Consider the following 22,098-nt stretch of genomic DNA (forward strand, 5'->3'; position numbering starts at 1 on the left):
CTTCAATCTAACAATAAATATGGACAGATGAATATTTGCCGAGTGAATGAATCAAAGAATGCATATGTATTAATATGTTTCCTTTTCTAGGCATCTACCTATATCAAGAAACTAAATAAACTTTATAAATACATTTGAGTTTCAGGCCCCAGATAAACATATGTATTTTAATCTTAGGTCCTTTCTAGTATTTCACTATTTCGAATATTCTTTCCTGTTCTTCTATACAGTTGTTAGTTTCTGTCTTATTTTTGATTGAAACTATGTTTATATAAACATAGAAAATTAGTAGCGATTGGTGATGACTACTTCAAATTTCAGGCATAGATGTACCATGTCTATATAGCACGTGACTAAATAACTATGTTTCTATACAGAAATTCTGGGGTCTTCCATTATTGTAAACCCTTCTTTCACAACACTTGTGAAATCCGCTTCAAGGAAATCCACTTCATTCTGAAAGGAGCCACTAGGTGGTGTTGTGGCCCAGGACTAAAGCAAACTAATTCCTGAAATCAAGCCAGGGATTTCCTACTCTAATTCAACTCTGCCGCATTCCCAGATGCCTCCATTCTTGGAAGCTTAGTAATGGCTATAGGGCCCTTGAACACAGGTTCAAGATATAAATCAAAGCTCCTCGTAGTGCTTCACTGAAGGAGAAGATGCCCTGAATAATTTTTATTGAGGAGGTCTTTTAAGTACAACCCCTCTCAGATAAGAAATATTTCATTAGCAACTTCACTGATTAAGAGACAGAATTCTTGGAAACAAAAAAAAAAAAAAAAAAAAGGAGACTCTGAGAAACAGAGAACAAACTAGTGGGTACCAGTGGGGAGAGAGAAGCGGGGAGAGGCAATACAGGGGTAGGAGATTAAGAGGTACAAACTATTATTTATAAAGTAAGCTACAAGGATATGTTGTACAACACAAGGAATATAGCCAATATTTCATAATAACTATAAATCGAGTATAATCTTTAAAAATTATGAATCACTATATTGTACATCAAGTATACTTCAATTTAAAAAATAAACAAAATATGCCTTCTATTAATATTTTTTAAGTTACATTTTAGAGAATGAGTTAAGATTCAATATGAAAAAAAAGTATTATACAATACCCGCTGTAAAGAATCCCAAGGGCCACACTGAAGTACTTCTAGTGTATTCAAAGGGGGCATCGTGTTGACGGGGCATTTTACAAGTCTCTTTCTCCTAACAATTTTCTTTTGTTGATTTTGCTTGGAAATTTCAAACCAGGGTTTAAATGACTTTATCCAAGCTAGCCTCTTTTCTTCAATGGAAGATAGAAGGGTTGGCTCTGGTACAGAGCAGGTCACTACATTTTCACATTCGGTTTTGTTTTCATGACATTCTTCTGGAATTTCTTTAATCTGAGACTTCAGAGAGTTCGCTTCTTTAAAAACCAAAGAGTTTTTTGCATTACAGCTACCCAAATCTTCACAAAGAACATCTCTACCTAAAATATAATTTTGCTTGTTTATTTTGCCTTCTGCATTTATCATAGCAACACTGGTGTTAAAAACCAAGTCACTATTTAGAGCACTAGCTTTTGCGTTCTCCTCGGTTTCTTTAGATTCTAAATCAATTTCTTCTTCTTGCAGCATTACATTTTCCCCTATATCTTCAGAATTTTCTAATTTCAGTGGTAGTGGTTTCTGTTTCATTGAAATCATTGAAATTTTCCTCATGCTATTCTCTTCGTATGATGTTCCATCCTGTTCTGATGTCTCTTCTTTTTCTACTTGTGTCTTATTTTGTTGATTGTCAATGATTATTTTCTGTGCTTCATTGCTTTTCGCCTTATTAATTTCTTGATTATATCCTAATATTATTATTTGGGTTTCTTGTTTCATAGTCTCATTTACAGAAGGTGTCACGACTTCCTCTTTTTGTATTTGAGACTTTATTTCTTGCAGCTGAAACTGTTCTTCCACATTTTCTTTTAGATCTAGGTTTTCCAACTGAGGCTTTTGGTCTGTGTTTTCACAATTCCTTGCTTGCTTGACCAATTCTTCTGAATGTTGTTTTGTTAGGTTTTCATTTTTTTCTTCCGTTTTAAATACTGCCAAAATTGCTTGGCTTGATATAGATTCTTTTAATTGCACTTGTATCGGTTCTTCCAATACAAGCTGCCTATCCACATTTTCTCTCTTATTCGATTCTTCAACTAGCTGAGGGGGAGCATCTTTCCACTTCTTTGACTTTTCATCCCCTAGCCTTTTGGCTACATCATCCTTATTCTTTGATGTATCTTCAACAGTTAAATGTTTAGCATTATACTCTCCCTTTTTTAATGCTCTACTTATTATTAGCTGTTGTCTTGCAGCTTCTCTTAATCTCAATTTTTCCTTCTTTAGTAGTTGCTCTCTTTCTTGTCTCAGGATGTTCTTCTTTTCTTCATATTCTTTTTCTCTCCTTTCCCTTCCCTCTTGCTTCTGTTTTTTTACCTCTTCTTCTATTCTTTCTTCCTCCTCTAATCTTTTTTGTTTTTCTTCTTCCATCTGTCGTATTTTTGTTTCCTTTTCCTTCCACTCCTGTGCTTTCCTTTTCTTACTTTCCATTTGTTCCTTTATGATTGGGCCATATTTTTGGTAGGCCACAAATGCTTTATATTTAGCTTGAATTTTTACAGCTGCATTATGCTGCAGTTTTAACAAACGCATTTTTTCTTTTTCCTGTAGGTCTTTAAATTTTGTTCTTTCTTCTTCCATTTGTAAATGCAAGTTTCTAATAAATTCCTAAAATAAAGATAAATAGTAGTCAGCGTAAACTTTAGATGTTACTAAAGTATCATCCAAAATATAGATTAAAAACAAATACTAAAACTGAAATCACAGTAAAATCAATATAAAATTTACCTAGAGGAACTAATTTATTTTAAAGGGTATATTAATTTTTTAAATATTTAGGAGCTTCTATCAAGTTAGTAAGTTGATACTCTAATATTATAATTATACTAAGCCACCCAGATACAAATTGAGGAATTCCTACAGAAAGCATGTGAAATCAGAATGATACAGAGAAAAAGCAAAAAAAACCCACAAGATAAAATTTGTGTAGAAGAAGCAGACTTCAAACTTTCTGAGATGGGAGTTCTGATAAAGAAGACTCCCAGAGCTAGCTCAGGGACTGTAAAAGCAGGGAATTATTTTGTGACTTAAAATACCAGGAAGGTGAGGTAGTATATACATATAAGCCTAGTTACACATCTTATCCTTTCTCAACTGTTAAGAGAGTTGATAAGCACATATTGCATTAAGTGAGAGAATCTGGAGGTAGGTGAGAAAATGTCATTGTCACTAAAGTCGTAAAACAAAAGTAAACAGGTATCAAAATTTGGCAAATATTTGAGAAAAATTAAAACAAAAGATGTGAGGCAATGAAAATGCTTCAATAAGCAAAAGGAAGAACCAATTTCTGAGAAAAGAGAGCTTTTTAAATAAAAATTAAGATATTTTTAAGGAAAAAAACATTTAAACAAGAATAACATATAAAAATGAAATGCAAATGCTCAAATAAAAATATATGACTCACTCAAACCAAAAAATCAAGATAAAATGGCTGAACAACTGATTGCCTAAACAAAATCTTCAAAATTAGGTGTTTCTCAAAACAATATACAAAACACAGAACTATGAAATATATGACAGAGATGTTCAGGTGGAAAGAGGATTAACACAGAAACCTCAACATATGACTAATAGGCGTTCCAAAGCAAAGAACTGAGAAAAACTGAAGGGAAGAGGATCATAGAAAAATATGTTTTCTAAACCAATAAAAAAAAAAGAGGGGGCCCTAAGATACGGAGTTAACTCCACACACACACACACACACACACACACACACACACACACACACACAATGATGCATTCATATACTAGATACTAGCAATATTTCAGAACACTAAGGAATATAAGATCCATGAAGGCAAGGATTATTTTCTGTTTTATTCACTGCTGCATCTTGAGTACTTAGAGAAGTGCCTGGCACACAGTAGAAAACCAGCAAATATGTGTGGATGAATGTAAAATGTGAAAATCCTAAAGCTTCAAAAGAATGTAATGAATGAGTACCAAATCTGAAATCATAGATGGCATGTGCAAAAATAAATATGCAATGCAGTTATATCTTTAAATTGCTAAAACTAAATGGTAATAAACCTGCATTCTGTGTCCCAGAAAGCTAACCATTCAGTTTTAAAAGTAAAATAAAAACATTTTCAATTGTGCAAAGATTGAGGAAATTTGTTGTCCAAGTGTATATTTTTGACAAGTATTTAGCTATATTCTCCAGGAAGGGAAAACTGAGTCCAGAAAGCAGAGGAAGACCGAGGATTCAAAGAACACTAATCATCAAAGAAACCTTTAACACTTAGCACTTAAAGTTTTTATTCTGTCTTCTTTCCATCATTTCACTTAAGGAGTCAGATGTCAGTTTACTGCTGCTCCTTTTTAGGTAATGTGGCCTTTTTCTCTGGCTGCTTTTAAGATTTACTCCCCTTGTCTTGAATTTCAATAGTTATACTATTAAATTCCCAGGTGTGGTTTTCTTTGTATTCATTCTACGTGGAGATCTTTAATCACCTTCAAATGTCCAGATTGATTTTTCTAAAACAATTTGAAACCGTTTCAACTATTATCTCTTTATCCGTAGGTTCTATCCCATTCTCTTCTCTCCTTCCAAGATTACTATTATACACATTTTTTATATTTTCATTATGCATCACATATTTCTTGTGCTCTTTTCTCCTTTTCTCATTTTTTTTGTCCTCTCTGTGCTTAAATGTGGGTATTTTCTATTGACTTCCCTTTGACTTCTCTAATGTTCTTACCTACTTTGTCAAATCTACTATCAAACTTATCCACTGAAATTTTATTTGTATACACTGAACTCTTCAATCTTCCACTCTAGACTATATACTTGGTATTTCATCAAAGATTCTAATTTTTTTTCATATCACCTGTTTAATTATTTTGCTACTGCATAATAGTTACAGGTATTTTAATGGCTCTCCTAACTCCAACATTTGGATTACCTGCAAGTGAGCTACTATTGTCTTTTCTTCTTGTCATTCATAATGAACCTGTGTCTTCACATGCCTCACCAACTTTTTTTAATTTACAGATGGGCAGTATAAACATACTTTTTCAGGAATGTGTTTATACAAATTTTAAAAAGACTTGGAAAAAATACAAAGATAGATAATATTTTTAGCTATGTTACAGGATTATGGGATATCTTATCTACTTTTTGCTTGTAATTACTTAAAATAATTTTATATAAAACCATGAAATAAATTAAAAACAATAAACGTCATCAGAATCACCTTAAATTTAAAGGGGTTAACACATTCAATTAGTTGTGTTAAAGAAATGCAGTAACATTTCATAACAATCCTCTATCATAATGAAATATTCATAATGGTATGTTTTCTCAAAGCTTAAAATAAATTTTACAATTACAGTTTTATATAGACATGTTCACTCATTGAACCAGTTTATTTTCCTTTTCAGGACATTTTATTTTAAGGAGAGTTTCTTTTTTTTTAACTTTTTAAAAAAATTTTATTGGCTGTGTTGGGTCTTCGTTGCTGCACACGGGCTTTCTCTAGTTACGGCGATGGGGGGCTACTCTTCCTTGTGGTGCGCAGGCTTCTCATTGTGGTGGCCTCTCTTGTTGCAGAGCACGGGCTCTAGGTGTGTGGGCTTCAGTAGCTGTGGCACATGGGCTCAACAGTTGTGGCTTACGGGCTCTAGAGTGCAGGCTCAATAGTTGTGGTGCACAGGCTTAGTTGCTTCGCGGCATGTGGTATCTTCCTGAGGCAGGGATTGAACCCGTGTCCCCTGCATTGGCAGGTGGATTCTTACCCACTGCGCCACCTAGGAAGTCCTCAAAGAGAGTTTCTAATGACTAAGGCATTTTTGAAATTTTAGTAAATTAAATCCTATACCAATTAGGCAATATTATTTTAAAATACCAATTCCAAGCACAGTAACTTATTGCAAGTGGAGAATGATTATTGTGCTGCTTAAAAACAACCAACACATACCTCATGCTGTTTAAATTTCTCCTTCCATATTTTCTCCTCTTTGTGAAATTCATCATTCATCTTGTCCTGTTCTTGCTGAACATATGATAATATTGAAATACTATATTCAAATAGCAAACTATTTTGTTTATTATGTATTATTCTTACAACATATATTTGTAAACAATGGTTAAAGATAATAACTCACCCAATGGTCCTCAGTTATTAGTACTAGTATAACAACTTTAATCCCAAACTAAAATATCATAAAATGATACTTAGGGTTTACATTAGCACATAAAGATATTTGCAGCCTGGGTAAGTTGCTTTATTTATTTGAGTATGTTTATTCACATAATAAAATGCATTGGCTAGAAATATTCCTGGACAATGCAAAAATTACAAATGATAATGTGTGTTAAGATGGGTTTTGCATTACAATTTTTTTTCTCTCCACACCATTTCATTTAATTCACATAATAAATCAGTTTGGAGGGTAATTGTTTTCTTTCATTAATGCTTTATTAGCATCTATTTTGCTAAGGCTATGCAGAATAAAAAAAAAGATCAGTAAAATATAATCCCCTTGCTCAAAAACTTTGCCTTTGATAATATGGGAATGCTATCATATGTTTACACATTACCCAAATTTAGCAGAATAAGTTTATTACAAGTTAAGAACTATAAGGATGATGGTACGAATAGGTGTTATAATTAGAGTATCATGAAAGGTTTCATACAGAAGATTGTTTTTGAAATGACTAGGCTTTTAAGAGATTAAATAAACATTTTAGGCATTTATTAAATGTCTTTGAACTAGGATAATGATTACAGCTCTGTTTTAGGAAAATTATAAGGTTACATTTGACAGAGTTAGAGAAAGTAAGTCAATGAGACACTAAGGAGATCTGTGAAGTAGGTATTAGCGAAGTCCAAGTGAGAATCAATGAGGGCCTTCTGCAGATAAGGTGGCAGGGGTCAGAAGAGATACAAACACGATGTAAATATGAAATTGCCATAAACTGCCAATTGACTGGATTAAAGGAAGTGGGAAATGTTCTTCGGACATTATCTTATAGGAGCTGAGGGAACTTTTGATGGCATTTAAGCAGGGAAACAACTTTTTTTAGAAAATAATTATCCTATCAACTGCACTATGGTGCATGAGTTTACAGGATACAAGACCAAAAGTAGGGAGATCAATTAGAGAGTATAGTAAATATTCCAAGCTAGACATTAGGACATCCTGAACTATAGGGTAGCAGTAGACATATGCAAGAGACAATGTATAATACAACTACTAGAAGGAAGAGGATAATAAAAGAGAGAGAAGTCAAATAGTCCTCATCTTTCCAACTATGATGATAGCACAGCTCATCAAAATAAGGAACACCAGAGGAGGAGCATGATTCAGAAAGAAAGATAATGCATACTTCAGTTTTAGATACATTAAGTTGTGAGTGTAGGAGAGTTACATAGTTCCCCTTTTTTTGTTATAACTATAGATTTAGTTCTGAACAGCCATAGCCCTGTTTGAGATTATCAAGAGATAAAATACATGGAGTAGGAAAAGAAAGAACAAAGGATGGAATCCTTGGTAGGACCACATTCAAGGAGAAAGAGAGAAAAAGAAGCCTAAAATAGATAACAGGGCAGAATAGCCAAGCATGTAAGAAGGCAACAAGGCAGTACGGTCCCACAGAAGTCAGGAGAAAAAGAAATGTCAGCAATCAAATTTTTACAGCATAAGATGTTAAAGAGGCAAAAATAAATACTGAAATAGAACCTGTGAGTATGGTTCTAGAAGTCATTGGTTATTTTTGTCAATTTAGAAGCCATTGGTTATTTTTGTCAAAAGCAGTTTAATTCACTGGGATGGCGGCAGAAGACACCTAGCAGATTTAGGACTGAATGAGAGATGAGGAAATGGATTGAGCACAAATAACTACTCCTTAAGAAGCCTGCCTATGATAAGTAGAGCTAAAGAGCAGCTACAGTGAGACATATAAAAGAAAATGACCTTGTGATTTTTCTTTTGTTTTGTTTCTAGGACAGGAGAAAACTGAATATGCCTATAAGCAATAAGAAAGGAGGAAGTTGTAGGGATGCTTCAGCATATAGGAAAAAGTGGGGGTAAAGTGGAAAATGATAGCATATAGGGCTAAAGAGGAAAATCTGGCCTTTGGTAGAAGAAACCTCTCTTACTGAGATAAGAGCAAAGGCAAAAAAAAAAAAAAAAAAAGGCAAAAAGGAGACCACAGAGATTGATTCTAACTGGATGCGGGATTCGAAAGAAAAAGAAGTTTGTAATTGATGCAAAAATGTTATGTGATCATTTGCTAATACCAAGGAGGGAGGAGTTAGGTAGAACTCTTAAGGAAAGAGATTTACAATAGCTGTTTTGGAAAATGGAAGAGGAAGCTAACAAAGGACACAGAAGAGAATCGCTGAATAAGTAAAGCATCGATTTAGAATCTATCATTAGAAAATTATGAAATGGCCCCACCGGAAAACTTTTAAGCCCTGAGGTAAAACAAAGCACACATTTAGAAACTCATTAAACCTACTAATGTCATATATATTTTTTAAATCATAATTTTATGATAAAGCACAAATTACTTTCAAAAAACAAGTTACAATTCTTTTAGGGTAGGGTCCTGGTGTTAAATCTCTTTTGTATCATCTAAGCATATAGCTGAAAGCTTTGCCCTTGAAGTAGCATATTTTTGTTACAAAACAAATAAAAATGGCAAGTTAGCTGAACAGAATTTAAAAATCAGATTTTTTTAGAAAATACTTGAAAATATCACTAACAACCAATAGCAGTAATACATTTTACCACAGGCCAGAAAACACTACTTCAATAATCTACATTATTCACTCCTTCTTTGGAATTTAAAGGAAAAAAAAAAAAAAGCTTCTGACTTTTGGAAATGACTAATCTGGTCTATGGAAAGGAAAATATAACTAAAAGAAAGCTAAAGATACATAGCTTACTATTAGAAAAAGCCATGGCCAAGCTGGTTCTGCAATACTGTCATTGCTCTCCATTTATTTATTTTCTATATATTCAGGAAATGTAATGTACTCAACATGGGAGGCTAAGATATGTGACTACATGCTAGTGTTCTCTATACTCAAATTAGTAAGTTGTGAGTAATACACGTCAACTTTAGTAATGTAAAACAGAGATGTAAGCCCTGCCTGTTATCCATACATTCTAAGCATCCTGATGGCCCACAGGCAGGTCCTAGAAATCCACCAATTTCTCAATATGCCGCTACCATGACTGAGGATGTGGACCACCTGAGGTGCAGCTGGGAGGAAACAGAAATGAAAACAACACAAAATTCCTTCGCACCAAAAAATTTCTAGTCCCAGGAATTAGTTCAATTATGGGAATGAGGCACATACCATCACCTACATGGCTAAACCACTTTAACCAAATATGCTTTACTTAATTGCTAGATATCAGACCATACAGCAAGGACATTACATGATCAAGAAAATTCTGCTGCCTTTTTCTATGATTAGAAGGGTATAAAAAAGCAACAATTTATGTTGTAAATAACAGTTTTAGGAAAATCTTTGAAACTTCATAGGTTCTAGAGGCCCTCAAAATCCAAAGCAGTACCTGAAATTCCAATGAATTTCATGAAAACTAAGCAAGGAGTCCATAGTAATACTCTTAATCCACAGTCAACTGCTTTGATTATTAGGACTAATTAAAACCCACAGAATGGAGCTCAATCCACACCACAATCCAAAACATCAATACTGTTCAGAAGTAGCTAATTGTTCAAAAAAAAGTATGAAAAACAAAAAATAAAAATGAAAAAACCTTACCTTCTGAATATTCTCCAATTTCTTCTTTTCAACTTCAAATTGTTTCACCCAGCAATGTCTTTTCTCTTCTTCTTCTTGAAACTGCTTTTCTTCTCTATCCCTCTGAGCTCTGAGAATTTCTTTCTTTTGGTCTTCTAGTTCTTTCTGTTTGTCTTGCCAAGCCTCAAAGGACTGCCTACATCTTTCCTCCACTTCACAGTATCCAAAATTTATATCAGCATCATCTGTATTCATGAAGAGAAAAATTTTCAAATTAAACCAGTCAAAACTGATCCAATATAAAATTTAAAAGTAATTTCAAAATAAAGAGATGTCAATATATTACCAAAGTAAAAGTGATAATATGCAAAATACATGTAAATTCCATTGTAGTCAATAAAAAAAATCACATAACTTAAACTATTCCACAAAACTTCTATAAAAATATAATATGTGTGTGTGTGTGTGTGCATGTGTGTAGTTAAGGGATACATAAGGAACATAGTTAAAAGACTTAAAAAATTCAGGTCTGGGTATATCTATTGCAGTCAGCTATATATGTGGAAAATTTTTAAATATACTTACATGCAGTTAAATTGGGAGTTATAAAGAACTATGAGAACATGTATTAAATAAGCATAGTAGGTACGCAATATTTTTCAAATATTGTGACTATATTCTTCTAAACATCGAAAGAAAACTGTCTAAATCTTTTCAGGTAATTATGATCAATCAGATAAAAATTATCATAAATATCACCAAGCAGTTTAGTCCACCTGGCAAAACATGTACATCCACAGGCAAATCACAAGGATCAGGCTCCGGAACAGAATCAGGACTGCTACAGCGCGTTTTACTTCTCAGAAACTCCTCTTTTTCTATTTCAGATAACATCTAAGAGGTCAAAAAAGTACCAACAATTAAAGAAAAACAAAACAGAGAGTGAAGCTATGATTTTAATAATGTATTAAGTATTTACATACACATATCTAGAACTTTATTTACTTCAAATAGCTCTCAAATACAATTCTATATAGCACATTGATAATTATTCTCTTTACGGTGAGGAAAAATGTTTTTCCCATGCAAGCGAACTGTGTTTTACCCTCCTTATGTTTTTCAGAATTCTAATTACTTTCTAATATTTACTTACAATATTTAATTAAACTGCTTAATAGTCATGTCAAAATGATTCCACTAATATATGTTTTCCTCCTAATAATCTTTGTTTCTTACCAACAGCAATTGCTCACATATACAAATTGCTAATATATTATGTTTTAAAAACAGAACTATTGTCTAATTTACCCTGAATTACATACAAGTTATAATTTTGATTAATACTTTTGTATAATTAGACTTCCATATACTCTAGCTTGAAAGATACAGAATATCAGTTCCCATGAAGTAGCAATATAATTCAAAATTAATACATTTCAGGTCTGAGTGTTACCAAAAAAGAGAGTAAGAAACATACATACAAGGAATTTTCCAATTATGCTAAACATACATAGAGAAAGAATAAACTTAGATAAAATCATAATTAGGTAAAATGAGAAACAAAAATGTGTTCAAGATGCTGAACTTGTGGAATAGACTTTCTCTTAAATACACTTCCAGGAGTTTTACCCAAAAATGCTAAGCACTTCTTTACTCTTACTTTTTTATGGATGTTTTTATTTTATCTTTTTTTTTTTAATCAATTCTACATTTAAAGTTTCCATGGGGTATTTAAAGTCTCCCTTGGATCATAGTACATTCCTAAGCAAGATTACAATATTAGAGCATACTTCATTGTTTTCCTTGGATTTTTTAGGGAAAAAAATACAATTCAATATAGTTCTGCTGTCTTATCTACATTAAATTCCCAAGTACTGATGGTTCAAATCACTATTCCTAATACTTTTAAAGATTGAAATTTGCAGTGTTTTATATTATATGCGAGAGGAGAAAATAATACCAAAAATTATTTACTTAAAGTAATTTAATTTTTAATTTTTAAGCCAGTGAACTTTAAATCCCACATGAGAGGAAAAGGTAAATTTCTAACTGTAATATTGAGTACTTTCAGTTAAACATATATACCTGCATTAATTGTTCTGGATTTTCTTTACATTCAGTTGATAATTCTATCCTTAAATGCATATGATTATTAGAAACTGCTCTGTAATCATAGCCTATAAAGAGAAAATAATATTATAACTTTAAATATTAGAGTAGGACACAACATGCTAAACTCCCAAACTATTTCATCATTCTTTAATCTCAAATTCTACCACTGTATATTCTTGACCAGTAACTCAAAACAACAGAAAAATATTGAAGAACAAAGAACATAGGAAATCTGTAACCTTTATTCAAAAATAAAAGTAACAGATTTTTAGAGCACTCTCTTCATCACCTCTCATATTCTAGACTGAAGTTCATTTTCCATGTACACAGAATAATGCTGTGTTTAATATTGCAATGAGACCTTGATTAGAAATCAACAATGGCTCAATTCTACCTGCTACAGACTAGCAATATAATCTTGCAGCATAAGAAACTAAAAATGCTTTAATAAAAGTCTTAATTTAAAAGATTATAACTACTAACATGTGAATGAAGTAAACTTTCATTCCCAATCATTTTGTGAGTTTTTGTTGAATTCTATTTTCTTTTTATCATCTGTGTAGATGTAGTTACGTTTCTTTTCCTTATTCAATTAACGTGTTTTATTATGGTAATGTTCCTCAGTAGTAAACTATTTTTACGGATGACCATTCTGCCAATTAACTGACTATTTACACCTATTTTTGTCTATTGTTATAGATTTTCTTTTCCAACACCTATTCACAGTCTCTCTGGCATGTCTTCCTATGTGAGAGCTGAAAAGCAAAAAATAACATTCTCCGGATTCCTTTGAAGCTAGGTTTCTGAGGGTGATTTAGGTTCTGCCAATTGATACATTTGGGTAAATCTTTATTTTCATAAAAATATTATGTGTGAAGAAAGGCAGAGAGAGATATTTTCATTTTTCTAGCTCAGACAATGATAGAGGGAGCTCTGGGTTGGAGATAGGAGTGTACAGTAGAGAATTAATGTCTCTGAATTTCCTCATTATATCAGCAGCTCCTGTTGCAGCCTAGTTCTACAATGTACATGCATGTATATTTTCTACACTTTGGATGTTCAGCCTAGAATCTGTTTCTTCAGTTCTGTTAACAGTTCTATTATTTATTGTAACAGCTAGTCTCCAAAGATGTCACTCCCACACTTCCTGGTATGCATAACCTGTGTAGTCCCCTCCCACACAGAATCTGTGCTGACCCTGTGTAACCATCAGGATGGAGTAGAAATGATGTTGCATGACTTCTGAGAACAAGTCACTTGAAGTTTACAGGGTTCCACCTTAGTTTCTTGATATTTTGCTCATGGGATGCTTTTTCTCAGAATCCAGGTGCCACGCAAGCCATAGGGAGAGACCACACATAGGTGCCTCCAGCGGACAGCCCGAACTGAACTCCCAGCCAACAATTAGCATCAACTGCCAGCTATCTGAGTGAGTCATCTTAGAATCCCAATCCAGTAAAGACTTCAGATGACTGCGGCCCTAATCGACAACTGACTGCAAATGCATAACAAATTCAAGCAAGAACTGCCTAAGCCCAGTCAACCCACAGAACTATAAAAGAAAACAACATATTGTTATTGTAAGCCACTAAGTTTGTTTTATACAAACAAATAACCTCCCAAACCTTACTGATTAAAGTAGCTAAAATAGCTTCTGTCTACAAATGAGAGCCCTAATCGATACATAAATATTCATAAATAAAATTGGCCTCTAGTTTTTCTTATGTATGTGTGTGCGCTGTTTGCACAGTTTTGTATTTAAAACATGCAGTCTTTTATAAATGAAATATTATATAATCTGCAGATTTTTTGCTCCTTGATGGATTGGAATAATTCAATTGCGAAATTTTCCCTAGCACCTAATAACATTTGAGAAGAAATCTCTTTCCATCTTCTTGCCAAATTATTGATTTAATCATGCTTTCTGCTTTTGCAAGCAATTTTGATCATTTGAATTTTCTTGGAAAATTATTCTATTCATTGAGACTATCAAACCTATTTGATTAGAGCTACATACATGGGATCTTATAATTTTCTAAACCACTGCTATAACTGTAATTATATAATCTTTCATGTAACTAATTTTCTATAATTATATTTCCTTTTATTTTATTTATAATTAGGCTCTATACTTGCCAATATACTTAAAATACATTTTCATTGTATAAACCTTAATAAATATAAATAAGAAGACCATTAAAATCCCCCATAACCCAACTACAGATAATCACTGCTAAAATCCGAAGGGTCTACATGCAGTAAGTCTTTACATATTGTTTCACACAGGTACTCAGGACAAAAATCTTGGAGCCAAGTTCCTCTCTTCCTTTCATACCAATCCATCAATAAATATTTTTGGTTCTTTCTACCTTAAAAATGGTTTCTAGAATATGACCATTTTTCATCATTTCTACAGAATTCACTCTCATCTCTAACCATACTCTTGTGATAGTCTTGTAGTAGACTCTTGCTACCTCAAGTCATCATCTCTACACAGTCCCCAGAACGATTGCCTCAAAATATGTCAGATTCCGTCACTCCTTACTCAAAAGACTTCACATACTCAGGACAGAATCCAAAGTCCACACTTTGGATTGATAAGAGCTGTATATGACCTGACCCCTTGTTTTTTTGGATACAACCACAAAGGTTTACTATTCTTCTAACATATTACACCCACTCAGTGTGCCTTGGCCTTTACGATTCCCTCTTTCTGAAACACCTGCTCTCTAGACATCCGTGTGACTCACTTCTCCTTCATGGAGCTATTCCATGTGGCTTACCATCTCATATCAGTCACTACTGAAATATCATCTCCTCAGAGAGGCCTTCCCTGACTTACCCTTTCTAAAATAGCAACCTTCAATCTCTATCCCCTTATCTTGAAATTCTTCCTTCATAGAAGTTAGCATTATTGAAATATTACATATGTATTTATTACGGTGTTCTCCCCACACCAGAACATTAGATTAATAGAGCAGGACCTTTGCCTATTTTGTTCCCTGCTGTACTCTCAGTGGCTAGAACAGATCATTTCACACAGTAATATTTTTGGTACGAATATCTATGAGTATCCACACTACAATTTATACTAATATTTTCATAAATGACATTAAATTTCTTAAAATTTTAATGGTATATCATAAAACTCTTTATGTTATTAAATATTGTCTAAGTCATCTTTTTTAATGAGTGTATTGTTAGACATATCAATGTCCTGTTGAACATTTAGGTTGTTGCTATTTTTCATTATACACTAAGCCAGGATTAATTCTAATTAAATCTTTCTTCATTCTATTATTCTTAGAATGATTGCAAGCAGTAAATTTGCTAGTTGAAGCAAATAGAGATTGTGAGGCTTTGATATAAATTATATTTTTCTCTAAAAATATGTATAAACTGATACTTCTCAAATAGTCCCACAATTAGTTTCCTTTTCTTTAACATAAAGTAATAGAATGCCTGCTTTTAATTAGGACTGATAAAACAAATTGTTAGTGGCTAGTATTTATTGGAAGGTAGTAAGTAAAACAAATGAACTAAATTAAACAGACCAATATACTGTAGACATTTTATTAGAGATAAATGCACATACCTGTATATGACAAGAGATAACTTCAAGCAGTTTAATTTTCTAAATTATAAATTATTCATACTTATAGAAAACTTATCTGCCAAGCAGATGAAAACTGTACTTACTTAAAACATCAGTATCTTCCAAGTCCTGAAGAATGAGCTCTTCAGCAGTTTTACTCTTATTCTTTATGACGTTAATACAGTGAAGAACTGACTCAGGTAATTCATCTAAATCCTAAAAATGTAAATAATGGAAGAAACTGTAAAATTTTTACTAAACCTATATATCAAAATTTGTTTTTATATGCCAAAAATTTGAGTAAAATGTATAAATAAGGTAAAACTGCTCTGTATAAAAGAGCATAATCCAAACAAATATATTTGGTTAAAATTTGCTTTTCATTTGCAGGTGGTCATAAATTACAACTATGATTCTGTTGGTCTCATATCCAAATGAATAATTTCAGAACTTTTTTCACACTTAAATTAGCTGTGGATAAAAAGACATAATAATATTAAAATATTATCTTTTCCAAAAGTATTATGTAGGTTATTGCAATCCTAATTAAAAGTCAAAGTGTAATTATTTTTTAAAACTTGACAAATGAGTTTTCTGGGAAATGCTTAGTTGAAAAGATTTTGAAATAGCAAAACTACAAAAGGAATTTGATCCATTTTATATTTAAAAATATAAAACCACTATAGGGCAAAAATTAACAGAATAATGAAAAAAATAGATAGCCTTGGATAGATTATATGTATAACAACTAAATATATACAACAGGTATGACAAATCAATTGAGAAGAGGTGGATTATTCCACAAGTGACACTGGGAATATTTGCTAAATATGTGCAGGAAGATTTTAATTAGATCTTTTTATAACAGCTGAAAATAAGTTTCCATTGGATTAAGGCTTTTGCTATAAAAGAATAAATCCATGAATAACTTTTCTAGGCATATAAACACTGGAGAAAAAATACAAATGAAAAGAAAATATTTTTAATTTCCAAAAAAGTAACTATTCTTTGGTCTAAAGATTTCATATACATTTTGCTTTTTATGCATAGGTAATCACATTAGAATGCTCATGATTAAGTAAAAAAAGCAAGATATAAATATCTATGTGTGTATATACATGTATATATGCATATACATAATTAAATGTATAGTACAATCCCAATTTTGTGAAAAATGCACACATATACACTTGAAATTATAGGTAATTTCTACCTTCAGTATACCTTTTATATTTAAATATTTACTAACATATATCACTTAAAGATGACCCTAAGGAAAAAATGAGATAAGTATACAAAACACACTGAGAAATGTAATATTTCTCCTAAAATGCTTACTCCAGTTAAAAGGCTCAAAAGTACAACACAACACTTACTGTATCACTATTATCACTCTGGGTTTCTGATTTTGAATCACTATCAAAATCATCTTTTTCCAAGGAAGAAATGCTGATTTTATCCAATTCAGCTTCTATTTCTTCTTTGAGCTTTATATCATCATCATCGTCTTCCATCATCCTTCATAATAAAACAAGAAACCATTTAAAGAAAATTGAAGAGACCAAATGCCAGTAAAAACTATAGGTTCTGGGACTTCCCTGGTGGCGCAGTGGTTAAGAATCCATCTGCCAATGTAGGGGACACAGGTTTGAGCCCTGGTCCGGGAAGATCCCACATGCTGCAGAGCAACTAAGCCCGTGCGCCACAACTACTAAGCCTGCGCACCACAACTTCTAAGTCTGCACTCTAGAGCCCGAGAGCCACGCTACTGAGCCCTCGTGCCACAACTACTGAAGCCCGTGCACACAGAGCCTATGCTCCACAACAAAAGAAGCTACCACAATGAGAAGCCTGTGCACCGCAATGAAGAGTAGTCCCCGCTCACCACTAGAGAAAGCCCCCTCACCACTAGAGAAAGCCCGCACACAAAAACAAAGACCCAATGCAGCCAATAAATAAATAAATAAATAAATAAATAAATAAATACCCACCCTCCAAAAAAAACCCTATAGGTTCTTTAATGTGCCATACCAGTTCAACATGTTCTATGTAAAAATTTAGTTTAACATAGTTTTAGTTTAACAAACTTTTATCATACCTTATTATGGCTGTATTATACATTAAAGAAAATGTTTTCTCCCTACATTCATTCATTATTTCTTTAATGTTGACTATAAAATGATCAACTCTAATAATACTCTTTATATTCTCTAAAGAAAAGTTAGAGTAACTAAATGGATTGGCTTATCTTTCTGACCCAAAAAGCTTCACACTAAAATTCACTTTCATGGTAATAATTAATGGCAAAATACCTCTGAACAGCTTGAGTATTCAGAGATTAAAATATTTATACGAGAACAACCTATGTCTATATATGGGGAAACATTTGGCTAGTTTCTACGCATTAAATCAGAGTTGTTAATTCTACCAGATAGCCACACGTTTTTACCAACAATAACATGTTGCAATAATGGATAATATATGGCTTATAAGTTCAATATTTATTCCATTTGAATCTTTAATGCTTGCAATGGATATGGGCCAAGCAGTACATTGCAGTATGTCTTCACACGATCATTGTTAACCACCATCATCAGCTTCATTGTATTAATTATCTGTGACAAACCAGGCACTAGAAGACACTTGAGTGATTAATAAGTTAAAGGTCATTACAGTCATTATATAGATGAGAAAACCAAGGTTGGAAGAGGTTATTTAACTGCCCATAACATGACGCCAATAAGTAATGGGAGCTGGGTCCTAATTCAGAGATCCTAAATCCAAAGCCAGTGCTTTCCCACTATCAATTGATATCCAAACTCAGTCAAGCTCTGGCCAGCAATCCCTCAAACAACCTCTAGTCCAATAGTCTTCAAGTTGCAGATGGTAACCCATTTGTGGATCAAGAAATTAATTTAGGAGACTTCCTAGGTGGCGCAGTGGTTAAGAGTCCACCTGCCAATGCAGGGGACACAGGTTTGATCCCTGCTCCAGGAAGATCCCACATGCTGCGGAGCAGCTAAGCCCGTGCACCACAACATGAGAAGCTACCGCAGTGAGGAGCCTGTGCACCACAATGAAGAGTAGCCCCTGCTCGCCACAACTAAAGCCTGTGTGCAGCAATAAAGACCTAATGCAGCCAATTAATTAATTAATTTTTTAAGAAAGAAATCAATTTAGTGGCTCTTGATCGTCTAGTTTAAATGATAGGATAGGACAGGAAAAGTTGGGATAGGTCAGAAAAGACACTATAAGTGCCCTACATATACTACAGGTAAAAATTGCTTAAAAAAACTTGTGTTTCAATTATAAGTACATGTATATGTATGTATGCATGTGTGCATGAACTGCAACATAAATTTTTGTTGTTTTATTTTATTGTGGGTCTTGGTTAAAAAAAAAAAGGTTTGAAAAATACTAGTCAGCTTTTATTTTATTTTCCAGACTATTCCAAACTTTCATTCCTTCCTCCAGTCCCTGGCCTTTCCACTGCTATTTTCTTCCTGGCCCTTCCTTCCTTTTTTCTTTCCTCATTCCTCCCTCCCTCTCCTCCATGCTCTCTCTTCTTCCATCCTTCCTTCCCCTCCCTTCCTCTTTCTTTTCCTTCTTTTCCTCATTTATCTCAAAACCAACTTTTTGGGAGCCTACAAGATGGACCCAAAACAGTGCTAAGTGCTACAAATACATTGATTAAATAAGAAAAGTAACCTGTTTCATAGAGTTTACAGTCTAGTTAACAAAGAAAATGAAACATCCTCATTTTCCTCTCTCTCTTCCTGAAGTCTCTTCTCACTCTAATCTTATTAGGAGAGAAGCCCTCTTCCTAATAAAGTGTAATCCTGTACTTATGCTCTGAATCTGACAACTACCCACCTACTTAACTGTGCTCCATCCACTATTCCTTCTGTTCACTACATTGTCATACATTTGTATTCCACTGCCACCCCCTAGAAAACACAATCAATTCATTCCTACCAAAACACACACAAAAAACAAAAAATCCACACACACAATACCTGTGCCTGTCCTTCCTCTAGCTTTCTAGCTATAGATATCACATATCTTTTTTTCACATGTAAATGATTTAACTTGACTGGTCTCCATGTATTGCATACACTTTTGGGCATTTATCACAAAGAAATGAAAATTTATGGTCACCCCAAAACAAATATTCACAACAGTTTTATTCATAATAGTCCAAAACCGGAAGCAATCAAAACGGCCCTCAGTAGGCGAATAGAAAATGGCCCTCAGTAGGTGAATAGTTAAACCGTCTAACACATTCATACCATGGAATACTACTCAACAATAAAAGGCAGGAACCATTGATATACACCACAATACCAATGAATCTCCAGGGAACTATGCTGAGTAAAAAGCCCACAAAAAAAGGTAACAGACTATATGATATCATTTATATAACACTTTTGAAATACCAAAATTTTATAAAAATGAGGACATATCAGTGATTGCCACTAATGGGGTGGATGAGGTTGGAGGAAGGTGGTTATGGTGATAAAAGGGCAATATGAGAGATCTTTGTAGTGTTGGAACTACTCAATATTTCGATTGTGGCTGTTAGTAAGTGAGCATATTCAGATGATAAATACTGTATATAACATGATACACACACAAATGAGTACAAATAAAAATGAGGCAATCTGAATAAGATTAGCAGATTGTACTATTTAATATCAATATCCTGGTCATAATATTGTACTATAGTTAATAACACATTACCATAGGGAGACACTGGACAGATTGTACAAGAGCTATTTCTGCATTATTTCTTTAAACTGTATGTGAATCTACAATTACCTCAATAAAAATTTATTTTTAAATATTCTAAGTGCTCACTAAGAGAACAGTTAAATAAATTATGATAAATTCATAGAATGTAATACTGTACAAGTTCTTTAAAAAAATGGGTACATTTACTATACTCCTGTGGAAAAGTAGCCAAGAAGAACTCATTGAACAAAGGCAAGTGGCAGAAAGCAATGGAGAACATCTCGTCTGTGTAACTACACGCACGTACACACACACTTTTTTTAGACATAGAAAGTTTCTGAAAGAAATTGAGGAACTTTTAATTCTTATACCTTTATGCTGAGTGATTTTTTTTATCAAGAATATGTACTACTTTTACAATTTTAAAATATTCAATTTTATTCATAACCTCCCTCTTTCAAAAGAAAGCAAAACCAGAATCAGTGCAAAATGCTACCCCATAATCAAGCTTACTTAAAATGTGATTCAAGGGCTTCCTGGTGGCACAGTGGTTAAGAATCCGCCTGCCAATGCAGGGGACACGGGTTCGATCCCTGGGCAGGGAAGATCCCACATGCCGGGAAACAACTAAGCCCGTGCGCCACAACGATTGAGCTCATGGGCCACAACTGCTGAAGCCCGAGTGCCTGGAGCCTGTGCTTCTCAACAAGAGAAGCCACTGCAACGAGAAGGGAAGCCCGCCCACGGCAACAAAGAGTAGACCCCCCTCCCCACAACTAGAGAAAGCCCGTGTGCAGAAACAAAGACCCAATGCAGCCAATTAATTAATTAATTAATTAATTTTAAAAAAACATATAGTTGTTAAAAAAATAAATAAAATGTGATTCAAAACCTTTGCTAGGTGAAAAACTAGATTTTTTTTAAAGACATGGCTATAACGCAAAATGCACAGATACATAAAACTTTATGTAGAAAGAAAGGCAGGAGAAGGGTAAAGGAAAGAGACATTTCCATTACATGGCCCTCTCTGTCATCTACTGGCTCCTTAGACCACCAATTTCATATTTGAGCAACATATTTGAGTTTAAATGTTGTAGTAGCAACTTTTTAAATGTAAAGAGAAACGGGTGAAAATTTTATTCAGTCCAACATATCCAAAATATTATTTCAACATACAATCAGTAGAAAATTATTAAGTATAAGGCTAATGTAATTACAAAGTTTACCTCCTTGTTCTGTATACTAATTCTTCAAATTCGATGTGTATTTTACACCTACAGCACACTTCAATTCGGACTCGCTGCATTTGAGCCCTTAATAGCCACCTGTAGCCAGTGGTTACAGGACAGGACAAGGCAGCCCCAGATGGATCCCACTGCAAACTGGCTACAGTAAACTACGTCAAGTTGATAACTCACTAGGAGTTAGCTGAAGCTGCCCAAAACGGGGAATTTTAAGGAACTCTACCCTTCAACTGTAGTTTTTCAAGTTCTGTGTGAACTACCAAAAATCTTCAAAACTGAAAGAAGCCGCTCGCTCCACAGCCCCGCTCAGCCACCCCCCGGGCGCGCGGTACCCTCTTCGCCCTAAAGCCTGGCCGCGGCGGAGAGGGGCCTGGCTCCACCTGCGCTCCCGCAGCTCTGCCTCGCTTCACGCTACAACAGCTCCGGCCTTGAGGGGTTCCGGCTCACCCAGCAGAGGCGAAATCCTTCGGCTTGGTTGGAAAACAGCGCCCGAAGCCTCCAAACAAAGAGTAACCACGGCAACCGCCAATCCCAAGGAAG

At 33.9% G+C, this 22,098-nt stretch overlaps 1 protein-coding gene across 1 annotated transcript in view; it reads right to left on the reverse strand.

Annotated features, from left to right (window-relative positions):
- LRRIQ1 (leucine rich repeats and IQ motif containing 1) overlaps positions 1-22,092 on the reverse strand; it is a 201,709-nt gene extending 179,617 nt beyond the window's left edge. The window contains exons 1-8 of the mRNA XM_057743161.1: positions 21,939-22,092; positions 16,960-17,101; positions 15,688-15,799; positions 11,962-12,053; positions 10,653-10,770; positions 9,898-10,121; positions 6,073-6,147; positions 1,121-2,761 (exon numbers count right to left, since the gene is read on the reverse strand). Of these exons, the coding sequence (XP_057599144.1) occupies positions 1,121-2,761; positions 6,073-6,147; positions 9,898-10,121; positions 10,653-10,770; positions 11,962-12,053; positions 15,688-15,799; positions 16,960-17,100 (2,403 nt within the window). The 5' untranslated portion in view covers position 17,101; positions 21,939-22,092. The remainder of the gene's footprint in view (positions 1-1,120; positions 2,762-6,072; positions 6,148-9,897; positions 10,122-10,652; positions 10,771-11,961; positions 12,054-15,687; positions 15,800-16,959; positions 17,102-21,938) is intronic.
- Between the last annotated feature and the right edge of the window lie 6 nt (positions 22,093-22,098).

Source organism: Hippopotamus amphibius, chromosome 7 (genome assembly GCF_030028045.1).
Source record: "Hippopotamus amphibius kiboko isolate mHipAmp2 chromosome 7, mHipAmp2.hap2, whole genome shotgun sequence".
Classification (NCBI taxonomy): Eukaryota; Metazoa; Chordata; class Mammalia; order Artiodactyla; family Hippopotamidae; genus Hippopotamus; species Hippopotamus amphibius.